This window comes from Hesperophylax consimilis, chromosome 9 (assembly GCF_061612785.1).
Source record: "Hesperophylax consimilis isolate HC1 chromosome 9, BYU_Hcon_1.0, whole genome shotgun sequence".
Lineage (NCBI taxonomy): Eukaryota > Metazoa > Arthropoda > Insecta > Trichoptera > Limnephilidae > Hesperophylax > Hesperophylax consimilis.
The window spans coordinates 38,814,083-38,841,448 of NC_142844.1; the positions used below are offsets into that span (position 1 = coordinate 38,814,083).

Sequence of the window (27,366 nt, forward strand, 5' to 3'; positions counted from 1 at the left end):
CAGATTACATTTTTTAGTAATATTTCGGAATCAGTCCTGCATAGATCTAATAACCATTTTGTTATTTTCGGACCGGAGGATTACAATTCACACAGTGTCAGCTGTGAAGGGATTTTATTTTATATTTTAGGACCGAAAAATGAGAATAGTTTTTGATAATACTTACTTCAAGCATTTCAGCGGCATCTTTATTGGGGAGGGTGGATCCATCCAATCGCACCATTGCAGTCATGGATCATATATTTGTTCTAAATGAAGCTGAAAAAGTAGTATAGTACCTAGTACCAAGTCTAATTTTAAACTGTCAAATATTATGCACTCTTTTATTTGAAACAGTGACACTACAGTAATGGATAAATACCTTCTACCTACTGAGCAATTACCACGCGGAGTCACGCTGATCGCGACCTTTGATGAAAGTCAAGTTCCCTCAGCCTTTCACGAACATAATCCGATGTTTTCCACTCAAAGCATATGATTTCCACGCGGCGAATGCGTGTGAAATAACTAAAGTGCAGATTGATGATTTATGTAAAATAATATTATGAAGTATAAACCACTAACATAATATTATGAAGTAATGAGCTGCTATTATTCTGAGTTAAGTCCTTGAATAATTTGCAATAGCATTTCCCACCTTGTCTTATCATTAGTGCCATTGATGTGGAGTCTATACACAAATATTAGTAATCGTATATGACGTACTATAATTATCGCGGAATATTCCACACGACAAGTGACAGATACATTATTATGACTGTCTTACTGTCTATAGATCTCCATGGTTTGTTTATACATATCTGTTAATCTACATACCTTTTGCATTATTGCGGCGCAATCTGTCTGCAGGTAATCATAAACTTAAAATAAGATTTCCATATTAAATGAGAATTCATATGAATTGCTTTATTTACTTTCGTGAGTTATGAAATAGTACCACGTAATAGTTACCACGTAATTCGACCTGTACTGATAAACTCTAATTCTGATTCATAAATTTCAGTCCATTTCCGTCAAGCTAACAAAATGCCGTTTCACTGTAGGGGTAGACAGAGAGAATGGACCGCCACACAATCTGTCTTGACACAGGCGTCTTTCTTTAATCCTATTCATGCACCGTCTTATTCTGTAATTCTAACCATTGAAATGAAATAAAAAATACAAAAGCAATATCGATAAATAATTACAGTAAACTACAAAAAATTCTTATTACAACAGCTCAAGTTCGATCCTATCATAAGATTGTAACGATTAAACATCACAAATTAAAACATTAATGAGATATATTATAGACATAGACAAATCACACACTTACTTTCACATATTTTGGTTCCTTGGAACGGGCAATTTGCCTAGTTAGGAACCAATAATTTCAATCTGATAAGGTAAAATAATAATCTATAATCACTAAAAATATTTTAATTACATCTTGTATCATATTGTACTGTGTGTAAATCTAAAGGAATAAATAAATAAATATACTGACAGTAAAGCACGAATATGTTATGAGGAAGTCGGAACACGTGTTCTTCAAAATAATAATATTTTGGCATTTCGTCCATTACATTTATTCGGACAAGATACCTGCATAAGCATATGTTCAGATATATTCTGAGTGACTAATACTTATGCAATTGCCCTGATGAGGCAGGGTTACCCCAATCCTCACATTCTCGCGCTCAGATATATTCTGAATGACTAATACTTGTCGCCTGCGATACTTGATCAGTACAACGCGTAGGTGATTTTCCTCCGCTTCTCCTACCGAACCCTTTGCCAGTGACTACGAGCTTCCTCAGGTTCAAGTACTCAAATGGAGAAAAAATAGTATTGCTGATTTATTGAAATCCGGTTGAAAACGGTATTCCGGGCCGATTCTTGTCAAACTTTTTTTGCTTTCATAATATATCGGAACATATGTTCACCTCCATTTCCCCTGATAAATAATGACGAAATGAGAAAATATATTGATTTTTATGAACCCGCGATTCTTTTTTTACTAAAAGTTTAATAGGAAACCTGTCAATTCATTCATTAAGAGCCTACAGTCCCGTTATTTTTTGAAAGATTTGAAAAGTTTCTTAATAAATTCTCAATATTTTACATCGATCAACAGGTCCTACGTATCTTAGGATACATTTAAGGCAAACGGTGCTAGCGTATGTTTGATGCCTAGGTTTTCCGGAGTGAATGTACAGGGTTTTCCAATAAGATGTGTTATTTTGATATTCGATCGTAAAAGATCAATGGTTTCGTTGCTTTTGTGGCACGTAGCGTCGTCTGGTTGAAATTAAACGTTGTCCAGATAAATACTATCCAATTCCGGCCATAAACAATCATTAATCATCTCTCGATAGCGATCCATTCACCGTAACTGTTGCTCCAGCCTCATTTTCAAAAAAGTAAGGTCCAATGACACCGCCGGACTATAAACCGCACCAAACAGTCACACTTTGAGGATAGAGAGGCTTATCAACAATAACTCTTGGGTTTTCCGAGCCCCAAATGCGACAATTTTGCTTGTTGAGAGGTGGAAATGGGCCTCATCACTCAAGATGATTTGCATTTGATTCACTCAAGTGAATTTTAATAATTTCAATGAGTTGTTGAAGCGTGCATCGTTCCATTTTTATTAATTGCGTAGTTTCTCCTTATCAAATGTCAAAAAATGACAGCTTCAAAAGTAACATCTACCGAAATAGTGGGCTTTTCAAAATAACACCTCTTATTGGAAAACCCTGTATTATATACCTCCATGCACTTACATTACATGCTGCGATGCAGTTTTTGACAAGTGAATTATACCTACAACTAAAACGACAATTGCACAAAGAAATTTCCATTACTTTTCCATCAATTTCGATAACTTTCCCTCTCGAACTAAAAACAATCGCCAATATACGTAAAGATATGGATTATTGAGACGTGAAGAAGTAATATTAAAGCCATGCTAAAACCAAACAGAGATTTACGTTATTCCTTTCTGTTCACCATCATTGTAGTATATCTTTTAAATCTGTAAGTATTAATGTATGTAATGCACATACTAACATAAAAAATATTTTATATATCACATGCATTTGCTTATTATTTTATATATCACAAGTACTAGCTAAATATTTTATATATCACATGTACTAGCTAAATATTTTATATATCACATGTACTAGCTAAATTGATGTTTACATTATGACAACACCATGTACAATGTGGCCTAAAAACGGGGTACTCCAGTAAGGCTATATTTTTATTTCGTTACCTTTTAAAATCTGTCAACTAATAAACATAGGTATTTTAAGAATATATCCCAAAAAAAACAGCAAAACATAATATTATTATTGCAATGACCATGAAAAACCAACATGTTTCCATATTTTCCTGTGGTCAAAGTCAGTGGGTTAAGTATTATCGTTCAAAACCAATTGAATGATTGCAGCGGCAGCAGTCTTAATATTAAAATAGTGGCATAGCTATACCGTACATATTTCTCTGGATGTGAAATATCATCAGATTTGTATCAGTTGATGGCGTGATGTAAGTAATAACAAGCAGATTAGTCGACACACGTCATCCACGTGCCAACGGCGTGACACCTGGGTGAAGAGAACGTGGTCACTGCACAATGAACAATAAATTCGCCAGCACTCTATTTTATTTAAATTAGGTTATTTACAGTAAATAGTCTTACCACATCTGCGACGTACATCGACAAAATACTAAGCCTATATCATAATAAATCGATGACAATATTACGTGCTTTAGTTCTATCGCAAATAAACGAAATCCCTCTATTAATAGTCCTATCACAATATAATATAATATTTCAATGCCAAGTGCGCGGTTTGCTGTGGGTACTCGTGTCTGGTGTCCTGTATTTACGTAGGTAAATACGGCTTGAGTACTTAGCGATGCAAGTTCATATAAGCATGTGCGATTTATTCCATTGTGTTCATAATGATAATGGCAATGTTATGTTTCAAAAATAATGTAAATATTATATAACATAAAATAATTCATAAATAAATAAATTCCCAATGGCCGAGTGATTATAGCCGTTGTACCGGTAAGGCAAAGATCCTGAGTTCGATCCCAATTAAGATCGTGACCTTTTTATTTTTCTGTGTCTGGTTCTATTTTGTGTTTCGTTTAAATTTATTAGTGTTTATCTTCTTTCCTCAATGATAAAATAAAATAAAATTACATTAACTCCACGGTTCTGACAAAAAATATTGTCCCTCGCGGCCTTTGGGGGCGGTGTATGGAGATTCTTTTTGAGGAGAGGAAAGAGTGAACATGGGTCTTGAGGAAACCCATATTATGTGAGTGTTGAAACACAGAGGCCGGCAAATTGTTCCACATTCGAGATATTGAACTCAAGAACTAGTTGTCGAAATAACCTATAAAATAATGTATGAATTGAATAGCGTTTTAAACAAATAATACATACTTTATTGTATCGTCTTAATCGTAAAGCTGACAATCTGTGACATCAGAAAAAATACCTCTAACTGTAAAATCTGGCGTTACGAAACATGCCAAGCCATTTATTTTAAAATACTTGTATTTAATTAATGAACTACTTTTAGTCATCTACGTCATTTCCAAGTGTTTGTTCCATTTTTTTCCAACTTCTGAAAAGATATTTTTATTCTGCTGCTTTTATTTTTATTCTATTTATTAATATTAATATTAGGTCGCTGCCAACCTGAAGGATGTGATTGCATAAAATTGCTTTGCAAACTGTTGCGAGGAAAATAGAAAAGTAAATTAACGTAATGCTTAGTAATAAGTCCTTTGAAATTGTCCCCTTCCTCTTATCAAAGGTAACAAATTCAGAGTGAAATAAAGGAAAAGTTTTATCAACTCAGCACACAATCTTTGTTATTTACGAATGCTTGATAAAACAGTACAATGCGGGCTTTTTACAGTCTCATACTAAATAATATTTAGAGCTGTCCTATCAAATTCTCTAATCGTAGTTACCTACCGAATAGAGCCGGTGTTAAGTTGTGTTGAAACATTACAGAATATCGTTGCAAAGCTAACATAAATATTTAAAAAAAAAACTATTTAGGAGTCATCTTAATAAAGATTTTTCCAAAAACTCATCAAAAAAATATAGTCAGGATAGATTGCCCTTCAGTGGCGCAAAAGAAAACTCGTTTAGTTAAATGCTAAGTAAAATACAAATATTGTTACATCAAACTAGGAAAATAAATTAAGTACCTAGCCCCCAAAAGGACTCAGAAATTTGCATTTGGTCCTTCGAACTCTGTTCGTCGTGAGTCATTAGCAAATAATGCACATCGTCCAAAATTCTTTCGCAATTTATCTTCCTTCTCACACGTCTTACATGATGAGACAGAAAATGAATACAAGTTTGTCGAATGTTTCTGAACAAATACCCATAGATATTGAATTATACGTTTTTATTGAATCTAATAGAAAGTATGAATTTCGAATTTTAATTTGTTTATTAATTTATTTTAAGAATTTCATATGAGTTGCGTTTAACCCCTTGGGTAATTTTGGGAGATATTTCTAACAACCCTTTTGGGAGATATATCTACAAATCTGACATGGTTTCATGAAATCTAATTTTGTATTACAGTGAGAAATATGGTTAGAAAGAGAGAATACCATACTTTTTTTTATATTAACTCCACACAGGAGGCTCGTAAGAAAATAATTTGCCTCAGGGGCTATGTCATCTTTGGGGATGCTCTGTGGAGGGTCTTTTTGTGGAGAGGATGGAGTGAACATGGGTCTTGAAGAGTCCCAAGTTGTAGGAGGGAGGAAACACAGAGGCCGGCAGTTCGTTCCACAGCCGAGCTGTTGAACTTAAGAACGAATCGTAGAAGCGACCCGTTCTCATGTGACAAATGTCAACCGTGTACAAATGTTGGGCGCGCGTTTGGCGTGTATCCCGACTACGCATCGGTGCAATGACGCTAGTTCCTCAGAGCATCTTCCATTTACTGTCAGTTTGCATTAAAAATTGTACCATAAACGCTTCCGAAAAAATATAAATAATTCTACGAAACCACATTTAGCATTTTTTTTTAATTTTCGAGATAAGCAATTTTTTTAATTGAATTTTATTTTGTATTAAACAAGAAAAAGTGAAGTGACAATAACTTTTATGATAGCTTTGTCAAATTAAATATGGGTTTAGTTTTGTGTGAAGTAGTAAAATTACAGTTCATGAGATAAAAACCATCGACAAAGACTTGAAAAAATTTACATAGTTCGATTTCGAATACTGAAATCTGAAAGTCTTTCATCTGCTTTCAAGAACAGTATTGTCTTTTGAAATACTTTTAATTTATTGCTAACTTCCTTAGGAATTTATCTGGAATCAAATGCAATGCAAAAATATTCTGACAGTTCTAATAATTTCAAAATGTCAGATGCTTTAAGGGTTAATGAAGTACAAAATAATAATGTCACCTGGGAATGGAAAAGAACCGGCGGCGGTGGGTAATTTTTTGTGTTAAAATTAATGATGGTGCTGAAATTTAAAAAATGTTGTGGTATCCGATTTTCTTTTCAATGTAATTTTTATTGATAAACGTATAATTTTTTATTATTTTTCGGAATAACTTATTGAGTAAAACCTCAAATTATAATATTTAAATATTGAAGACAATATTAGTGATTTTTAAACGCAGATCTGAGACAGAAAAATCAGAAAAGGAAACGGTCACATCGGTGATTATTTAAGTATAATTTTTTATGTAATATTATTTGCGTCTTATTGTTTTTACTTCTAATGGCGTTGATTTATAAAAACAGTATTTTTTTGTGTGAACGTGATGTGACAGCTTTCTTTCTAACTCCTTAAGTAAAACATGTGGTAATGTTTTTCAACTTTTTTCATGTTTGAAATTAAAATATCACACTTACAAATGTCTAAAAGGAAATTTTATCTTGTTTCTAAAACGGTTTATTTTTACGACATCTTCAAAGTGAATAAATATAATATATAGAACATTAAAAATACTTTAATACTGAAATAATGATAATTTCGCAATTATCATTATTTCAATTTTATACAACAGATAAATAGCCACCTTTGACTGGATAAGCAATGTATATATCTTATGTATCTTTCCGTTAACTATTTTATGTCAGTTTCTATTTTACGTTTCAATTGGTAAGGTTTTCAAATACACGGTCATTTATCAATTAAAATAAAATTTTCTTTGAGTTTTTTAGTAAGACCATTAGCATTTACTGTAATTTATTATTTAATAGAGAAAAGTACTACACAATCGCACTCGAACTAGATCATTCAATCTACCTTCCCACCTAGTCTTTTCCTTCTACCTTCTATCCTAATCGTATATTCCCCTCCACCCTCCACACCATCCCCGACAACATATTTTGTCACTTAAAAATGTACTTATACTGTCACATTTTACTTATTTCAGCAATGGAAATTTTATAATTGGCATAATTTACAATTTTTATTATTATTTCTACTATATATATTTTTATCTACCTACTAACTAACGTACACGCAAATCAATCGCTCCGAACAAAACAATTAAAATATAAAGTTTAAAACGCTTATAAAACAAAGTATAAGTTTTATCCGTGTTTACCACAGATGATTATAGTGTCACATAACATTATAGTGTCATATAACAAAGAAATATTCTTCAATTAAGTGATTAAAAAAGAACAAATATTGAAGTGAGGTGACAGATCAGCGTCATTTTACAGTGAATTTGTCATATTATCTCCCAGTTTAATTTGAAATTCAATCTGTTGGTGATATATAATTAATTATCAAAGTGTTCATAATTATTGGTCCCGTGATAGTGTTTAAAAATAATAAAATTACAAAAGTGAACTGATAATATTGAAAAGAACAGTAAATTATTTAATTTACAGGTGCTCGGTTATATTATAAGCCGTTAAAACCACAGTCTACCGCAAGCCTTGGTTGGTTCAGTGGTCTAAGGCGTCACCTGAATTTGGTGCAGACATTTGATGATCCTAGGATCGAATCTTACCAAATCCAGAATAATAAAATAAAAGCGATTTTATTTTTATTTTATAATTTATAAAGTTCAACCAATATACCTAATTCGATTATCATCGTAGTGTCGTTATAAGGCGGGAAGTAAATATATTATTCAAGATGCACTGCAGAGTATGTCCAGAAGCCGTCCTTTCAGACGATTCAATATTTGTGTGTGCGACGTGTAAAGGCACCTATCATTTAGCCTGTGGAGGCATAAATGAGAATACATACCGTCGATTTACTCAAGAAAGGCGTGCCCAACAGAAGTGCAAGCAGTGCAAAAAGGATACTCGCTCAGCCGCCACAAGTGCTACTATTTTAACGGAGACCACCAGTGATACCGCAACATTGGAACCATCAAAAAAAGTGACCAACAAAGCTTCAACGCCCACCTACCAACCATCAACTAATCTAGAAGAACTGCAAGAGTTAGTCATTTATAAAACGACTAATTTGGAAAAAAAACAAAATGATATTTTGGACCAAAATAATAAAATTCTAGAAAATATCCAATTCATAAGTGCGCAGTATGAGGACTTTCTTGCCAGATTTCGTAACATGGAGCAACGGAATGATGAGCTCACGAAGAAGAACGCCGTTTTGGAAGCCAGAATTACGGTCCTGGAGAATGGTCTAGAATTTCAAGAGCGTGCCCTCAAAGCAAATAATGCCGAAATAAGAGGCATTCCTGAAATCAACGGGGAGAATTTACAAGACGTAATGTTCAACATCTGCCAGACTACAAAATCCTCGATTCAAACTAAAGATATCGACTCTATCTATCGGTCAGCTAAAAAAAATAATAAACAGAATCATCCGAGAGAAATAGTTATCAAATTAAAGACGAATCTAGCTAGAGATCAGCTGCTAGCGGATGTGAAAAATTACAATAAAAATCAACAAAATACCGAAGACAAACTTAACACATTGAACATTGGAATTGCCGGTCCTCGCTCGCCTATCTACGTTTCCGAACAACTGACCTTTCGATCAAAGCAGCTCTGGTTTAAGACACGCCAATATGCCAAGGAACGTATGTTTCGATTCGCGTGGGTTAAAGGAGGGAACATATATATTAGAAAAGAGGCGGGATCAAATGCTATTCTCATTTCCGATGAATCAAAATTGTCAACACTGTGATAAAATTGTACCAATTTCGCTCTCGAGGTATATTTCGTCTCGCTTGTTTACTATTATATTTAGTCGTTGTTCCCGCTTCATCAAGTCTATTGCTTTCCACTACCTGCTAGGAACTTGTATTATCACCAGCTTCATAGTAATTTTAGGTGTCAATAAAACTAAATTAGATATTGTATTAAAACTTATATTATGCGAAAGTTTATCACAGCACCACGTTAATCTAAAATATAATAACTATGTTACGCAATACTACACTTATTTAAAATATACTAAATATGTTTCGTTTACCATATGATAATTATAATGATTCCGATATAAATTATAACACAAATGTTATTTATGATCTAAATAATCTAAACAAATACAATTGGGGCTCATATAGCCTAAAAATCATTCATCAGAATATCAGAAGCATTTCAAAAATCGATGATTTTTTATTATTTCTTGATCAATTTAATTACTCATTCGATGTTATAATTTTGTCGGAATGTTGGATAAATAAAGAATACACCTCCAAAATTATACAAAATTACTCTGAATATCACACTAACATAAGTTTAAATAAATCAAGTGGAATCGTTGTTTACATCAGAGACGGAATACAAGCACAAGTAGATGAAATTTTATTATCACAAGCAAACTGTCTGAAAATTGTTTTGAACAACAACTTATGTATCTTTGCAATCTACAGATCACCCGCTTTCCAAAACATCGACACTTTTTTGAGCTCACTTCAAGCAATCATCAATAGTTCAAAAAAAATAGAACGTCAAATCATCATAGGCGATCTCAATATTAATACTATTCCCGAATACCATCGTCAATATAACGATTATTTATGCCTGCTTACTGAAAATGGATTCATTCAGACAATTAATAGCCCTACTCGAGAACAGGGCATGAGTAAATCTTGCCTAGACCATATCAATGTTAAAAATTTTAACCTATTCAACTCATTTGTTTTTCACACTACAATTTCAGACCACTACACCACAGCTCTCTGTCTTAAAAACAAACCTCCCACTGATGCTAAAATTAAATATGTCCCTCGAACAAATTACAATAACTTAGTCGAAGACTTGCGATCAGAAAACTGGCAAAACGTTCTAGACCAAATTGATACTGACTCAGCAATGAATGAATTTATCACAAAATTACATTCATATATATCTAAACACACTAGTCACATACACATAACAAATAATCAAGTAAAACTCACACCTTGGATCTCCCCTGGCCTTGTCAAATCTATTCACAGAAGGAATCAATTACACGAAAAGGCGAAAAGATGTCCTGAAAATATTTTAGTACAAGCTCATTATAAAAAGTATAGGAATTTATGTAAACATTTAATTAAATCGACCAAAGAAAATTATTATAAAAAAAATATTTACGAAAATAACTGTACGCCAAAACGTCTGTGGGAAACTTTTCGTAACATATCTAAAACAAAAATTAATAAATCTTCTGAAATTAAATCGTTGTACATTAATAATATAAACTGTTCAGACCCAAAAATTATGGCAAATTTTGCCAATAATTATTTCACTTCAGTGGGAGCCACTCTTGCGAAAAAAATTCTTGATAAACTTAATACTACTGAAATTGATCTCGCTAAGTTTACTACCTCTAATTTCGGTCATAAAATAGACAATGTACAAACAACGACAAACGAAGTCATGAAAATAATTGACGATCTTAAGTCATCAAATGCTTGTGGTCCTGATAAAATCTCATCAAATCTGTTAAAACTTATTAAATCCTCAATCGCAATACCGATCGCGTTCATTTCGAATCTAAGCCTTAAATCAGGAATATTCCCCAATCATTTAAAACATTCAGTAGTTATATTGCTTCACAAAAATGGTGACAAATCGCATGTACATAATTACCGGCCAGTTTCTTTGCTAAATTCGGTCTCGAAAATTATTGAAAAAATTGTAAAAAATCGCCTTAGCACATATCTGGAAGATAATAACATTCTTTCTAATAGACAATACGGCTTCCGACCAGGTTTAAGCACAGAAAACGCTATCGCTAACCTGACAAAAATCATCTCTAATAATATCGATGGAGGAATTAAATGTACTGCACTATTCCTGGATCTAGCCAAAGCGTTCGACACTATATCACATAAAATTCTGTTGAAAAAACTACAGTGCGTTGGAATACAGGGTCAACTATTAAAGTGGATGGTTAGTTATTTAGAAAACAGAAGCCAAAGAGTGAACATTAATGATACTCTAAGCGATTCAGCAAATATTAAATTTGGTGTACCTCAGGGAAGTACTCTAGGGCCAATTTTGTTTAATATATATATTAATGAGCTATGTAACAGTTCCCTTGCCGACCACATTATTACCTTTGCAGACGATACGGTCTTGTTATTTGAAGGTAAAAACTGGAATGAAGTTCACAGTAAAGCAGAAGCTGGTATAAACAGTGTTAAACAATGGCTTGATAATAATCTACTCACACTCAACACGGAGAAAACAAAATTCATCCGCTTCAGTGCAACTCAAGCGGGACAACCGAAAGAAACACAAAACATTACTATACACCACTGCAATAACCTAACTACTTGTAATTGTAACACCCTAGAATGCGTAGATAGTATAAAATATCTAGGAATTATGATAGACAAATTTCTGAGATGGGACCTACATATAGACTCAATTTCCACAAAAGTCAGAAAACTTACTCATCTTTTCCTGGGCATTAGAAATATTCTCTGCATAAAAGATCTTAAATGTTTATATTATGCTCTGTGTAACTCATTACTTGAATATGCATCTTTGGGATGGGGCGGATGTACCAAAACAATACTGGATCCCTTAGCAAAAGCACAGAAATCACTGCTAAGGGTCATCCTAAAAAAACCATTTAGGTACCCCAGTGATGTATTATTCAAAGAGATACGAGTTCTTGATGTCAGGCAACTATACATCAAAAAAATTATATTACACACTCAAAAACAACGTCACCACTACCCTTCCATTGATCATTATCACGACACTAGACATTCAAGGAGGAATCCAGTTGTTCCACCTACTACTATGACATCCTTTGCCCAAAGACAATTCTATTACCTTGGTCCAAAATTATTCAACCTCTTACCCGATTTATGGAAATCGAAAAGCATAAGCATTCTGCGTAAATTAGTTTATTATTGGCTTCTAGACTTGGGAAGAGTCGAAAGCGAACTTATGATGACCAACAGATAAACAAAAATGTTCTGTACTCACATTTATTCATTGTTATTGGCAGTTAAATAAAAAATTCCTACCATGCATCTGATTTATACAATGCGAATGATAATTTTTGTGATTGATAATGTTTTATACAATATGTTTTCATGTACCTTGTTTATATGTTTCTTGATTATGTATATTATATTATATGTACCTTGATTATGTAAATTAATACACAGCACAGTAACAGCGATCAAATTAAGAAACCCACCTAATATTTTTCTTATATTGTAACTATAAATTGAATTAATCCAATATGTTATCATGTACCCTGATACAGTGTTCCTTAATTGCATATTATTACATGTACCTTGATAAAATTTATCAGGTGTTTTCATAAAAAAAACTAATATTCGGGTGTACAAATCTGTCTGAAAAAGTTTTTATTTTGATTACTTTGATAAATATATATGTATATAGACTATATTACTAGCGTAACTATTAATGTAAAGTATGGAAATATAATTCATAACAGCAGCGTGTACAAATGTTAACTAAACCAGGCAATTTGGCTGTCCTAAAACGGGAAAATTTCCTAGTTGGACAGCCAAAGCTTCCTTAATATGTATGTAATTATTTGTATCTAATAAATAAATAAATAAATAAATAAATTTCAGCGCAGACCCGTGAAAAATCACGGAATGGCCTGAATTCTTAGTTCCTGACAAATCATTCTCCAATTTCCGAAATAATAAAATATTATGTTATAGTGGTACTTATCGCTTGTCTAAATTCTTAAGAAAACTGATCCTATTTAGAAAAATACACTTAAATTAGAAGAAAAATTGAGTTAATTTAATTAGATTTCGCGGAGACAAATATTACGGGGTAAACACCACACACAGATACCCCTAATTAGTACGTTTAAATGATTTGCTATTAATTTACCCGAAAAAATTGGGTATTACCTGAAATAAAGTATTAAAAAATATCTACCAGTTTCTATTTAAAACAGAAGAAACACGCCATTTGTTGGACACTATCATTTCCTTAAATTCTTATCCTCTTACTGATACGTTTTTTTTAAATGTATTAGTTCTTACTACAACGTTTTAAAAATATATAACAAACATTTAAAATTGCCTTTGTATAAAATCAACACTTTGTGTGAATTGTAAATAATACGATGAAATTAAAAATTAAACAAGAACCTTGATCAATGGCAAATAATCACAGTGTTCTTGCTGATGAAGAATATAAACATTTTCATATAAAACACGTAGCTAAGCAATAAAAGAAATCGAAGAGAGTGGAAGTAGCTGCATGAAAGTTTTATAATTTATACTTCATTTCGAAATGTGGGAAATATTTCGAAAAAACAATTCTTTCAAGAAAGGCATACAAATACATTATGGATTGAATCATCGGTAAAATGTTGTATTTGAATGCCTTTCTCGAAAGAATAGAGTTTTTAAACGAACAAAACTATTTATTCATATTCATGCTGTGTATGTATGAGTGCAAACCAATAATTTGTCTTAAGACCCGGCATTTTCAATTTCTACCGATTTATAAGCAGATTCTCGCTAACTCCTTAAGTCTTGAAGTTCCAAAAAAAATAAATGTTATTTTTGAAGATTATATCTATACATTTGTTTTGCCGAAACGTTAACTATATGAAATTCCCTCGATAGAAAAAAATCGCAAAGTAAGCCCCGAAACTTATTAAAAACACGTTTTGTTCTGTTATTTAATATGTTAAAGGAATGAAAAAAATTTAGAGTGTATGTTTAAATGCAAATAAAACTATAACGAGAGATTTTTTTCTATTTTAAATGTGTCGTGTTTTATTAAATATTTTCTCAGCAGTCGCTTACGTCTGTTCATTTCAATCACGTTAAATATTAGCGCGCTCTCTCTAACATTAAGATTTACATAAGACCATTTCAAACATTCGTCAGTCCCCGCGCAGTCGGCAGGCATAGTGGACGTGTGTCAGAATTTTTGGCATCTAAAATTACGTGATTTATTGTAAATAATATTTAATTCAAAATATTTGAATACCTTATTTAACGTGAATATTGCATTTATCGGTTAAATTATATTGTTTTTCAAAAATGAGAAATAATTAACAAACATATGACCGGTCAGTGGTTGAGTGGGCATAGCGCTTGGGTCTCACCCGAGCGTCGCGTGTTCGATTCCTCGGCTGGCTAAGTCCTCCATCACAACACAAGCAACATTTTCGGCTTTCTGTGGTGGTAGTAGGAGATTTTCAAACATTGTTGGGTTATTCGTAACCTGGGAATGTTTGTCTTTCTTTAAAAAAAAAAAAAAAAAATTAAAAAAATAAAAATAAAAATAAAAATATATGAAATCTCCAAAGGCCGCGGCTTGTGTACAAAAGCATACCGAGTCGCCAAAAATTCGTTTGCTACAAGGCGATGGAAGCTGATTGTTCTAAAACTATGAGATTATTTCATGAATGAATTCCGCAATCGTTTTTTGCCACTCTGGAAATATTAGAGTAAAACACGTCAGGTGTTTAACAAATACTGGTTATTCAGACTTTGCCGAACATTTAATTAATACTAACCATACTTTTGATAAAAATACAGGGGTCAAAATTATACATAAAAATAAAATAGGAATACGCCTTAATAATTTAGAAGAATTAGAAATAGTAGTAGGTTGAGATCAACCGAAACCGGTCGACGTATATAACAAAATAAATTGGTTTAAAACAAAAAAAATATTTTGAATAACATATTAAATTCAAATGTATCTATCACGTATACTTTTATAAAATTTACAAATATCTTTATGAAATTCAATTTTTATTTAAATAAGAAAAAAGTGAAGTAAAGCAAAAAATCGAGTATTAGAAATTATCCTCAAGGGACAACTCTGTATTACAAAACATATTCAACTTTTTCCAGTTGTTTTTATAATTTTATATTTTATATTATTTTTTAGAATGCGTCCATTTAAAGACATATTTAATGCATTGATAACTGGAAAAACCGATTAAGTTTGTTTTGTATTGGCCATTAAATGATGATGATGTTTTTGTTACGTAACTCCACACAGGATGCAGGTAATTCTGCGTGATTGTACAAGTGAAAAATAAAATGTTAATTTTTCAAAATTCCAACGCTTTAAGGTCGATTTCAGGTAAATAAGTTAATAAACTAAAGGATAAATAGATATTTTTCCATGGAATAATATTGTTCTATAGGAAAAAAATTAATGGATTGGTAACCCTACACGAACTCTATGATAAGTAAAAGTGGTGGGCGTCGCTCATCTACAATTCGAAATGCAGAATGCCGCGTCTTAAAAGGAAGCTACAAGCCAAAAATATGTATATTCTTTGTTTGCCTTATTTCGTGACGAATACACAGGTATTAGGCATTAAAATCTCTTGGAAAATGGAGTCAAGAAACACTCGATTTCATGCGCAAAAGTGGTTTTTATTTATTTTGTATAAAAATTTATAAGTACGCCAAAAATTAATCAAAGGAAACTGTCACAGATAATCTTACCCATAATATGTTATTTTTTAAAAGTTGATTCATTTGTGCATTTGTAGTTATCTTAGTGTACAACATAAAAATCTAGTTTATTATTCACAATAAAATGCTAGCGATATTTAGGTCAACTAGACTGGCGGTTTGGAGACGGAATACTAGCGAGTTCCTTCACGCTGCCGCTTTTATAAGTTAAAGCTTCTAGAACAATTTGGTTGCTATGTATAATTTGCCAAACAAAAATGAAAAATAATAAAAGAACATCCAAGAATCTTGTTTGGAAAATATCGAAACTTCTGGAATTCCGTTCAAATGAAGTAGTGGCGTACCGCTACAGTACTCCCCTTCCAGCGGCATGGTTGAGGGCCGCGATAGAAAGAAAAGCTGAGTCAGATCTTGCTTATTGATGGTCTTAAGAAGGGTTGGTCCTGGGGTTGTTGCATTTATCTTGGGTTCAGGGCCACTGTACGGTTGTTGTAGTATTCTCTCACGTTAAAATAAAATGGTTAGAAAAACAACAAAATTATTATAAATTACAAACACTGTTCACGACACAGGCTGAGAATACAATAAAATAACTATTGTGAGCACTATTATCCGCGCTTGTGCAGAGATGGTCTGGTGCACGCAGCTCCACGATGCCTCAACCGATCACTACATGACTCCGCTTTCATCAAAACACATAATTTTGCATTTAGGATTGAACGTGCCTTTAGACGTTAAAGTAGTCCGGAAAACGAACACGCCTACCGGAATGTGTGGTCGTGTGAGTGCGATCCGGGTTGGTAGCGGGCATAGGAAGGGTTGATCTTATTCCTTGCGTAGTTCCCTTAGTTTCCTGGGCAATGTACGCAGGTTTGAGGCGGTCTATAGTCACCGTTACCTCTTTGCCTCTGTTTAAAATCGTAAACGTTCTTTCGTTCCGTCGTACCACTTGGTGAGGGCCAGTGTAGGGTTTCTGAAGCGGGCTTTTTACGGTTTCGTCCCTTAGAAACACATGGGTAGCTGCGGAAAGGTCTTTAAAAATGAAGCATTTCCTTTCACCATGTCGGGAACCTTCAACCGGCCTTAGGTTATTAAAATGTTGCCTCAGCTCTTTGAGGAAATCGCTGGTGCTGTCGTCGTTCGCTGGCCGAGCAACGAGGAATTCTCCAGGTAGGCGGAGTGGCTCGCCGTACACCAGTTCGGCCGAAGTGGCAGCGAGATCATCCCTCCAAGCTGCCCTGATTCCCATTAACACTGTGGGTAGAACTTCAGTCCAGCGGTCATTCTGATGGCATTTGATTGCTGCCTTAAGCTGGCGGTGTAGCCTCTCAACCATGCCGTTAGCCGCAGGATGGTAAGCCGTGGTACGTATCTGAGTCGTACCTGCCAGGCAGTTTAACTCCCTGAACAGCCTCGACTCAAACTGTCTTCCTTGGTCGGTAGTAACTCGGAGCGGAGTACCGAACCTAGTAATCCATCCCTGGTAGAAAGCACGCGCCACAGTTGCTGCTTCCTGATCCCTAATCGGGAAAGCCTCTGGCCATCTTGTAAATCTATCCACGCAGGTGAGGCAGTATCGGCATCCTTCAGATGAGGGCATGATGATGATATCTATGTGCACATGCTCGAATCTGGCTGATGGTCTGGGAAACGTTCCTAGGGGTGCCGACACGTGGCGTGACACTTTGCTGCGTTGGCACTGTAGGCAGTTGCGTGCAAATTCCCTTGCGTCTGCCTTAATGGCCGGCCAGACATAACGTTCAGTTATGAGTTTGACCGTTGCCTTGACGCCTGGGTGAGCCAGCTGATGGACTGCATTGAATGCTGCGAGCCGAAACTTTTTCGTGACGAAAGGTCTCGCTGTATTTGAAGAAATATCACAGTACATTTCCGTGTTTATGTCGGGATGCGCACTTTCTTGAGTTGTAGACTAGAACTTCCCTTTAAGCATTGCTCTAGTTCCGCGTCGTCCACCTGATCAGCTGCCAGTGCTGCGTAGTCCAGGGGAGCGTCGACTGTCTCGACCCTGGAGAGGGCATCTGCGACGATGTTGTCCTTGCCTGCTACGTGGCGAATGTCCGTGGTAAACTGGCTAATGAAGTCAAGGTGTCTGAACTGCCTTGGGGAGCATTTATCAGCCTTCTGTTGAAAGGCAAAAGTGATGGGTTTGTGGTCCGTGAATATGGTGAACGTCCTGCCCTCCACCATATGTCTGAAGTGTTTCACAGCGAGGTAGATGGCCAGGAGTTCTCTGTCATAAGCGCCGTATTTTCTTTCAGCTGCGCTAAATTTCTTTGAAAAGAAACCCAGCGGTTCCCAGTGACCTGCGATGAGCTGCTGGAGTGCGGCGCCGGCCGTGGTGTCAGAAGCGTCGCTGACTATGGATAGGGGGGCTTCGCACTTTGGGTGAGCTAGTAAGGTCGCCTGAGCAAGGGCTTCCTTGCACTTGTCAAAGGCTTCCATGGTCGCTGCTGTCCAGGATATGGGCTGCTTGCCTTTCTGTTTTCCGGTGAGGAAATCATTGAGCGGTGCTTGCGTCTCTGCTGCACTGGGGATGAACCTCCTATAAAAATTGAGAGCTCCCAAAAAGCGTCGTAGATCTTTCACCGTTTCAGGCCGACTGTAATTGTTTATTGCGTCGACTTTCTCTGGCAGGGGTGTAGTGCCTTCACCAGACACCAGGTACCCCAAGAATTTGACTTCAAGCAAACCAAAATGACATTTGCTGGCGTTGACGACCACCCCATATTCTTGCAGGCGCTGGAGCAAGGTCTTGAGGTGGTTCATGTGTTCCTCTTCTGATGATGAGGCAATGAGGATGTCGTCGATGTAGGCGTAACAAAAGTCCAATCCTCTGGTGACCTCATCGATGAAACGTTGGAACGTCTGGGCTGCGTTACGGAGGCCGAAGGACATGACTGGAAACTCGAAGAGTCCGAACGGCGTGGATATGGCTGTCTTCGGGATGTCTTCAGGAGCTACAGGAATCTGGTTGTAAGCTCGTACCAGGTCTATTGTGGAGACATCTTGGTATCCCTCAGTGACTGGGCGAAATCTTGAATGTGTCGTACTGGGTACCGGTCAGGTATGGTCCTGGCGTTCAATCCGCGGTAATCACCGCATGGTCGCCATTGGTCATCCTTCTTAGGGACCATGTGAAGTGGGGATGCCCAACAGCTCTCAGAAGGCCGGGCAATTCCTAATCGGACCATGGTCTCAAACTCCTTCTTGGCCAGTTTGAGCTTGTCAGGGGCGAGGCGGCGAGGACGTTCTGCGACTGGAGGACCTGGAGTAGTCCTAATGTGATGAAGGGTAGTATGGCGAACTTCCTTCATGGCGCCGTCAGGGCGCGTAAGGTCCGGATATTGTTGCAACAGTTTGTGGTAGGAGGATGTCCCTGTGACAGTCTTAATGGAAGCGGTCATGTTGTTACTACGCCTTCCTGTAGTTGTCAGGTTCGTCACCTGATCCAGCAATCGTCTGTTGTGGACATCAACTAGGAGCTCGAATCGTGCTAGAAAATCCGCTCCTATGATAGGCCTGGAGACGTCAGCAATGACGAAACTCCAAGTAAAATCACGACGCAGGCCAAGGTCCAGGTTGAGCGTCAGGCTTCCATACGTCGCGATGGTGCTTCCATTTGCGGCCGCCAATTCGTAGGACTGCTTGGCCGGACGGCCTTGGACTAGGCGTCGTGGGTAAACACAGAGGTCCGCGCCGGTGTCCACGAGAAACTGGATGCGAGTTACCCGGTCCGTTACGAAAAGGCGACTTAATTGCGCCGGGCTGTTGGTGCTGGTCGCCATCAGTGTGAGCCCGGGGCGTTTCCCTCAAAATTGCAGGGTTTGATGCAGGAGTGCGCCTTGGTATCAAACTTCCAGTGGTACCAGCATTTGCCTTCTATATGACGACCCCTGGAACGACTGCGCGAACGATGTTGCCGCCAACGAGGACTGGTAGTCCTGGATGGGCGTTCCTGAGAGCGCAGCGTCGAAATTTCCTGTCGTAGGGTGGCTATTTCATCATGGAGCGGCAGCATCATCTTCTGCATCCTGTCTATCAGGCAGTCTTCGTCGGGAACCCGGGGAGAGACTTCACTGACCCCTGGCCTGCCAGCATAGTCGTCTATGGCGTCCGCGAGATCCGCCACATTGTCCAGCGGGGTGCCTTGTTGGGTCGCCAGAACTACTTGCATACTTCGGGGAAGTCTGCCCATCCAAAGTGTCTTCAGCACCTCATCAGGCACTGCGCTGCCCGCAAGGGTGCGTAGATGACGAAGAAACTGCGAAGGTTTTCGGTCACCCCTCTCCTCATGCTCCAGGAGTCTCCTCGTCTTCTGCTCCTGGGTAGAGCTCAAGCGCTTCGTGAGTTCCCTCTTGAGCAGGGTGTACGCTCCAACTTCAGGGGGGTTGACAATAATGTCCCGGACCTCTTGGGCGTACGTGGGATCCAGGGCCCCAAGGATAAAACCAAACTTCGTCGACTCCACCGTCACTGCTGCAGCTTCAAAACTCCTTTCAACCATAGCGAACCACAGCTCCGGATCGTTAGGGCAGAACGTTTGAATCCGCACAGCTACGCGGTTGACTTCCGCCGGCGAAACTGCTGACGTCGTAGAGTCGGTCGGGCGAGACATTTTTAATACAACCGTAGTACACGATAACACTTAAAAAATATATTCAAAATCACGTCGGGGTCACCACTGTAGTTTTCTTAGTGTACAACATAAAAATCTAGTTTATTATTCACAGTAAAATGCTAGCGATATTTAGGTCAACTAGACTGGCGGTTTGGAGACGGAATACTAGCGAGTTCCTTCACGCTGCCGCTTTTATAAGTTAAAGCTTCTAGAACAATTTGGTTGCTATGTATAATTTGCCAAACAAAAATGAAAAATAATAAAAGAACATCCAAGAATCTTGTTTGGAAAATATCGAAACTTCTGGAATTCCGTTCAAATGAAGTAGTGGCGTACCGCTACACATTCATACATTTTTATTGAATAAATACATTTTTTTGTAGCTTACATTTATATTTTATATGGAGTAAATAATTTTTTCATTTGAAATCTCCTCAAGGGAAAAGATAAGAAAAGCATCAATTTATATAAAGCATTTTATTTGGTATTCATAATGTAAACAAATTCGTTATAAAGATTAATGGAAAATCACTATTTATCATTAATTGAGCTTCGCCTTTAGTCCGAGTTCTGTTGATTTTATTTCCGAGTAGAGCCGATTTTCCGTCAGCACATATACGTCGTAATGGGGTAAAATATGGTAGATTGTAGTTCATAATGTTATAATGCAAACATATTAGATAACTCTTTAAATCTATTGTACTGTTTAAATGAATAAATAAATAATTACAAAAAGTCCTTACGAGGAACCTAGAGTTCAAACCCTGTTGATATAAAAAAAGCTTAAAACAATAAAAAATATTTTTAAAATATGTAATTATTTACTTATGTATATACTTTTATAATATAATATAAAAAAGATTTAATTAATTAAATCTGTAATATCCTTAGTTTGAGAATTGTAGGCGTTTTAAGTTCCGCGCGCGTCCAGGTCAAGTAACGTCGCTAGTATTTGTCCACCGAAATAAAAGTTTATTTATCAAGTACCAAATACCTAACGATCGGCGGACTTCTGTCGACCCTTACTACGTGTAGCCGTTAAATGCACGGCGAATTTGGAGAGTATGTCCAACTTTTGGTAAAATTAATTTTAGTTCTCAATAATATCAACAGATGTAGCAAACGCAAGAAGTGAAATATCTAAAATTGCTATCTTAGCGACAATCAAAACCCTATGCGCAGTTGTGAAAACTAAAAAAGGTGGGTGTTACCCAAATCGCAATTCCAAACAGCATAATATGCTGAGGCTTAATATTGTAAAGCAATAGCTTTCAAAAAGTGTATTTTAATAAAATAATAAAATAATAAACGCCAAGTAAAAACGCCAGCCGCAGTTCGTTTTTGTATGCATTTTGGCGTTTTCAGCTATTGCTAAACCGCTGTGTTTAATCAGAGTGCGTGCTAATCCTAAACACTATATGAGATAAAGAAATCTAGATGTGTGAGAAGAATTTTCTAGAAACGTGTTGATTTGAATCTAATGAAGTGGTGTAAACAAAGTAATTTGACTTTAATTATTTAAGAAAGATGGTTATAACTTTGAGGATAATCTAAAAATATTAAACATGTATTTCATAAGCAGAAGTAAAAATCCGACACAAAAAAAATTAAATTGCATTTCGACGCTCTGTAAATTTGTCTCTGCAAGATGGTAGCCGTATTTGATGGTACCTTTTTATCCCGGAAAAGCACGTGTGCTTTTTTAGTGTTACGAACTGTCAAATCGGAGTACATAATCAACATCACGCGAAGTCTACTATTAACAGAACTACAAGTTAATAAAATATTTTAGCATTTTAAATTACTTCATTCAAAATTTTGGTATAATTCTAGAATTCCTCTTCAATCATCTTAATACGCCCAAACTAATTAAATAACAGTTCGTTTCACTTTAATTACTACAAGAAACAACTAGGCATTTACATCAGGGAAGATGGTAAAAGATGCATTAACTTACAATTTTATTTACTGTTGAAAATTCCCGTGTTTTCCATATATTTTACGCCATGTTTGATATTGTTAGTATGGTGTGACGTTTTCTGGAAGCTTCCTATTTAATTATTTAAATAATCCAAACTAAGAATTGAATAACCTACTTTTTCCCCAGGAAAATGTTAATATTATTATGTATTTTTTTATCTTGCAGAAAGAATTTACACAAGTGATGATGCAAAGTGAATGTGATTGTTTTATTATATTCTTAAACAGGCGAATCACCAACTACATTTATTTAATATTTATATGGCATGCAATATTAATTAATTAATAAAAGCATGATACTTATTTGAAAACATCAATGGCTTATATAACGTAGTATCAGCTATTCGTAAACAAGAAGTGACTCCGATAATGTTTACGGTTGTTGCAATAAACCGGTATGTTGTAAATTGCGATCTCGAGGCTTAATGCAAATAGCCTAAACAAAAGATAAGCCTGGAATATCACGGTAAACAGACGTGACGGAGACTTGCGCCTGAAGAGTTGCGCCGGATAAGTTACGCCGGATAAGTTGCGCCTGGTGCATTCTTAGCATGCGCCTAGCACGAAGGAACTGCCTGACTGACTTCATTCAATTTTATAACTTACTCATTGTCACACCTTCAGGCTGTCTAGGGACGCCAAACAACAATGAGCGACGGAAAAAAATAATAGATAACTTTTAAAACAAATAAACAAAAACAAAGTTACGCCAGCAATGGAAACGTCGTATCAATGAAAAAATATCGTAAGACCAAGTACATAGATTTGGAAGGCGGGTATTGGTACCGCCGACCGAGAACCATTCATTACATCACACTATCACACCGCCGCTATATATCATCTCAAGTAGTTCGCTACGTTTGGTGACTTAGCAGGGGTGCCCGGGTTCATGAGGTGAGATTTGTCTTCTAGTTCTTCGCGGTACGGGAGAGGCTGATTGAGGGAGACGTTTTGACCTCTCTAGCCAGATTATCTGCAGTTACGATAGTATGTTACGGACCCGGTCTGGCATCTTTAATGATCACAACGTCACTGGTCATAGAATTTATTTTTTAGAGTTGTAATAAATAGTAGATATCTTTACAAAGTTAGAAAATTTTCCAGATATGAGTCATTCGAGGAAAAATAACTGATTTACTGTTTATTGCTTATTAAAATGTTGTTGATCATGGAATGAATGGAAAATAGTTGACATTTCGAAAGCACACACGTATCACATAATGAGTTACGTTATTTTTCCACTGGTTTTGGATAAAATGACAAACTATTTCAGTTCGATAGATGCGCTGCTAATCCGATTCATCGTGATTCGTAACATGACTTCGAAACTAAAAGTGACTCACTTGAACGCAGCAATGCAAATAGTGCAAAAGAAGAAAAGTAAGTACTAGGTATATGTTGAAAGTATAATGTATTGAATATCGCTTAAAGCGTATTTTAAGCCAACTAGTTTCGGCAAAACCATGTCTTCTTCAGGTCAGATATCAGTTTATGTACCTAAATGAAGTTGAGTTTGAGGAAATCAGTTTTTTGTGTAAGTGTGTCAGGAGTGAGAGAAAGAGTGAGTGAAAATCAATTACATAAAGGTAACACGTGGCTTAACAATGTTATTATTGAATAGCTGTCGTTTTGTTTAATTTACTGATTTTTAATTATCCTATCTTCATTTTCTTAATGAGCAATAGATGAAGAAGATGTGGCGACCACCTAGAAGCATATTCCATTAATAAAATATTAAATATTACATTACGCTGTTAATTATTTTAATATCATCATGTACCTATATTTTACTTAATATTTGGTAAGTATTCTAAATAAATACACACAACACCACGCATTTTAGATGACCACACTCTAGAACAAATCTATCTTCACTGAAATGAAATATAATACAAATATAATGAATCCTATGATTTAAGATTTTCACGGCCAAAAGTATTTTTGTTATTTGTTTTTGGGGTATTATGCCGTGTTGCGCTAACTCCTTCTTTAGCCAACGTTTCGGACAGCATTGCAGTGTCCATCATCAGGGCAGATGTCTTATTTGAGGTTGTGTTAAAATGTGAGCTTAAGTATGAGGTTGTGATACCGTGTTGCCAGCTCCAACCCTCTGAGCTAACATTAACGTATCATTTTTTATTTAAAGTGGTTTTCTTCGTTTAGTTCTGGTGTGTCCGTCAATTACCGGATACCAAGAACTATTAAGCTTAGCTCCATCGTCTCTATTAATGTTTACGGGATTTTTATGAATTTCAATGGCCTCCGTAATCAGCCGTGCTCTATAAGTTTTCGGTCTCCCCAGGATTTCAGGAACAAATCCAAAGTAATGCCCGGTGTCAATCAAATGCTCGGCAATTGCCGATTTGTCAGGGTGGCCGAGTTTACAAGCTCTGAAGTGTTCTGAAATTCTTTTGGAGATAGTCCGCTCTGTCTGGCCTACATAGACCTTGTCACATCCGGAACAGCTGAGTTTATACACTCCATCTGTTTCCAGAGGAAACTTAGTCTTTGCAGACCTCAGTAAGTCCTGTATCTTTGTTGTTGTTCCGAAGACAGTCTTGATATTTTCCTTTCTCAAAAGCCTGGCAATTTTGTCTGTCACATTGTGCACATAAGGCAGGAAGGCACAGCCTTTCGACTCTTGTTCAACTCTGTCTTCGTTTGGTGCAGATTTGGCTCTTATGATTTGCCTTGTCTGACTTGCTGGGTAGCCGTTACGTTCCAGTGCATCGGTCAGCTTCGTAAGTTCCGCTCCGATTGTATGTTCTTCGCATATTCTGGTCGCTCGGTCGTTCATACTTAAGCTCACATTTTAACACAACCTCAAATAAGACATCTGCCCTGATGATGGACACTGCAATGCTGTCCGAAACGTTGGCTAAAGAAGGAGTTAGCGCAACACGGCATAATACCCCAAAAACAAATAACAAAAATAATGAATCCTTTTCAAAAATATGATTTTTGTATTGACCAATTTAACTTTAGCACTCTGCCAAAACAGTATTAAAATATTCATGTTTTTTTATAAATATAAACATTTTTTCCAAAATTCCATTGTTTTAAATTTTTTTTTTGGTTCTGGAAATTCGTGGTGGAATTCTATTATTTTATTTAATGAAACAAATTATCTCAATACTGATTAACACAATTTAAATAAAATCATTTTTCACCACCAATACATATCCCAAAAATTGTAAACATGCCAAAAGAAAAATTGTACCAGTATAAAATGGCCGCGATGGGCTGAAACCGGTAAGGGTCAAAAATTAAAAATATTGTTTTATTTGTCTTTGATTGAAAAAATAAAAAGTGTTATTTCAACAATTTGTATGTATAAAACGTGAAAAGGAATACACATTTTTACCATAAGTTTAGTACTAAAGATTATAATATGAATATAAGAATCAAATTGAAATTATGTAAAATTACTATATTAAGAATCTCATACACATATTTATTAAAATTACTATTTTAAGAATCTAATACACATATTTATAAAATTTACTTTATTAAGAATCTTACGCACATATTTAATTATGTGTGGTATTTTCAACAGGTACCAACATAGTTATTTATGTCCTAATACAATCCTTATATGTTTAGAACCTCACTAATAAACAGCTTTGAAATTGCAGCCAACTGATAAACAACCATTTACACTACATTAATGGTTGCTTATAATCTATGTAAAATATATAACTCGTTTATAAGTAAGGTCCATATTATTTTTTTAATTTGAATAATCAATCACATATTTAGGTAATTGTTATTATTATTTTTTTTATATTTTCATCTAAATGTATTTCTTCTGGTAATTCGCTAAATATTTATTGCTCCGTACATCAACAATATATGTGATTAACAATTAATTATATGATACCATTAACACATTGGCTACATAACAATTTTCCAATTAACTTCCAATTAACACCTGTCATTTGGAAAACAAACATTACCGATCACTACACGTGTTTTTTAATTCTTCATTTAAAAAAAAATATGTCCTTTTCCAAAACTGCATTAAAACAGTATAACATAAAAACCTTAAACATACAACTTCTTGAACAAAAATTGAAATCGGAAAAATGGGAAGAAACATTAAACACCGAAGATGCCGAAAAATCTTCAATTATATTCGAAAAAACACTTCGCGAACACATAATAAATGCAACTATACATAAAAACGTTAAACCTAAATCAAAACATAGAAAAATTAAGCCCTGGATCACCCATGGAATAGTTACCTCAATTAGGAATAAAGAAAAACTATTTTATCAAACCCGAAAACAACCTAATGACTTAACTTTATTACAATTATATAAAAAATACAGAAACAATCTTACAAATTTAATTAAAAAAACAAAAGAAAATTACTTCAAGGTAAAAATTGAAGATAGTGGTAAAGATAACAAAAAAGTCTGGGCTACAATTAACAACATTATCGGCAACGGTAATAAAAATAAACAAATAAATAAAATAACTTATGACAACGAAACAATAGACTCAATAAAAGAACCAACTAAAATTGCAAATATTTTCAACAACTACTTCGCTAAAGTCGGAGAGAAACTTGCCAAAAAAATCGACTCGTTCCAACCTAAAAATACTACCAATACATCCACACAAACTTGCCAAAATATTTTTGAAAAATTTGAAAAATGCACCCAAATAGAAATAGAAAAAATTATAATGAACCTACGAGTGTCCGCGAGCCCTGGTTTTGATAATATCACAGTAAATGTATTAAAACAAATGAGACAATTAATATCCAAACCAATTGCACATATCATTAATAACAGCATACAGCAAGGAATTTACCCAAAAGTATATAAAAATACAATAATAACCCCGATCTTCAAATCAGGAATT

The 27,366-nt window shown here is 35.4% G+C and overlaps 2 protein-coding genes across 2 annotated transcripts; both read right to left on the bottom strand.

Annotated features, from left to right (window-relative positions):
• Positions 1-18,889: 18,889 nt before the first annotated feature.
• Positions 18,890-19,684, bottom strand: LOC149421325 (uncharacterized). The gene has a single exon (XM_089635494.1). The coding sequence runs from the start codon at positions 19,682-19,684 to the stop codon at positions 18,890-18,892; it is 795 nt and encodes a 264-aa protein (XP_089491620.1).
• LOC149421326 (uncharacterized) lies at positions 19,684-20,514 on the bottom strand. Its single transcript, XM_089635495.1, has one exon. It carries the CDS (start codon positions 20,512-20,514, stop codon positions 19,684-19,686), a length of 831 nt encoding a protein of 276 aa, XP_089491621.1.
• Positions 20,515-27,366: the final 6,852 nt, after the last annotated feature.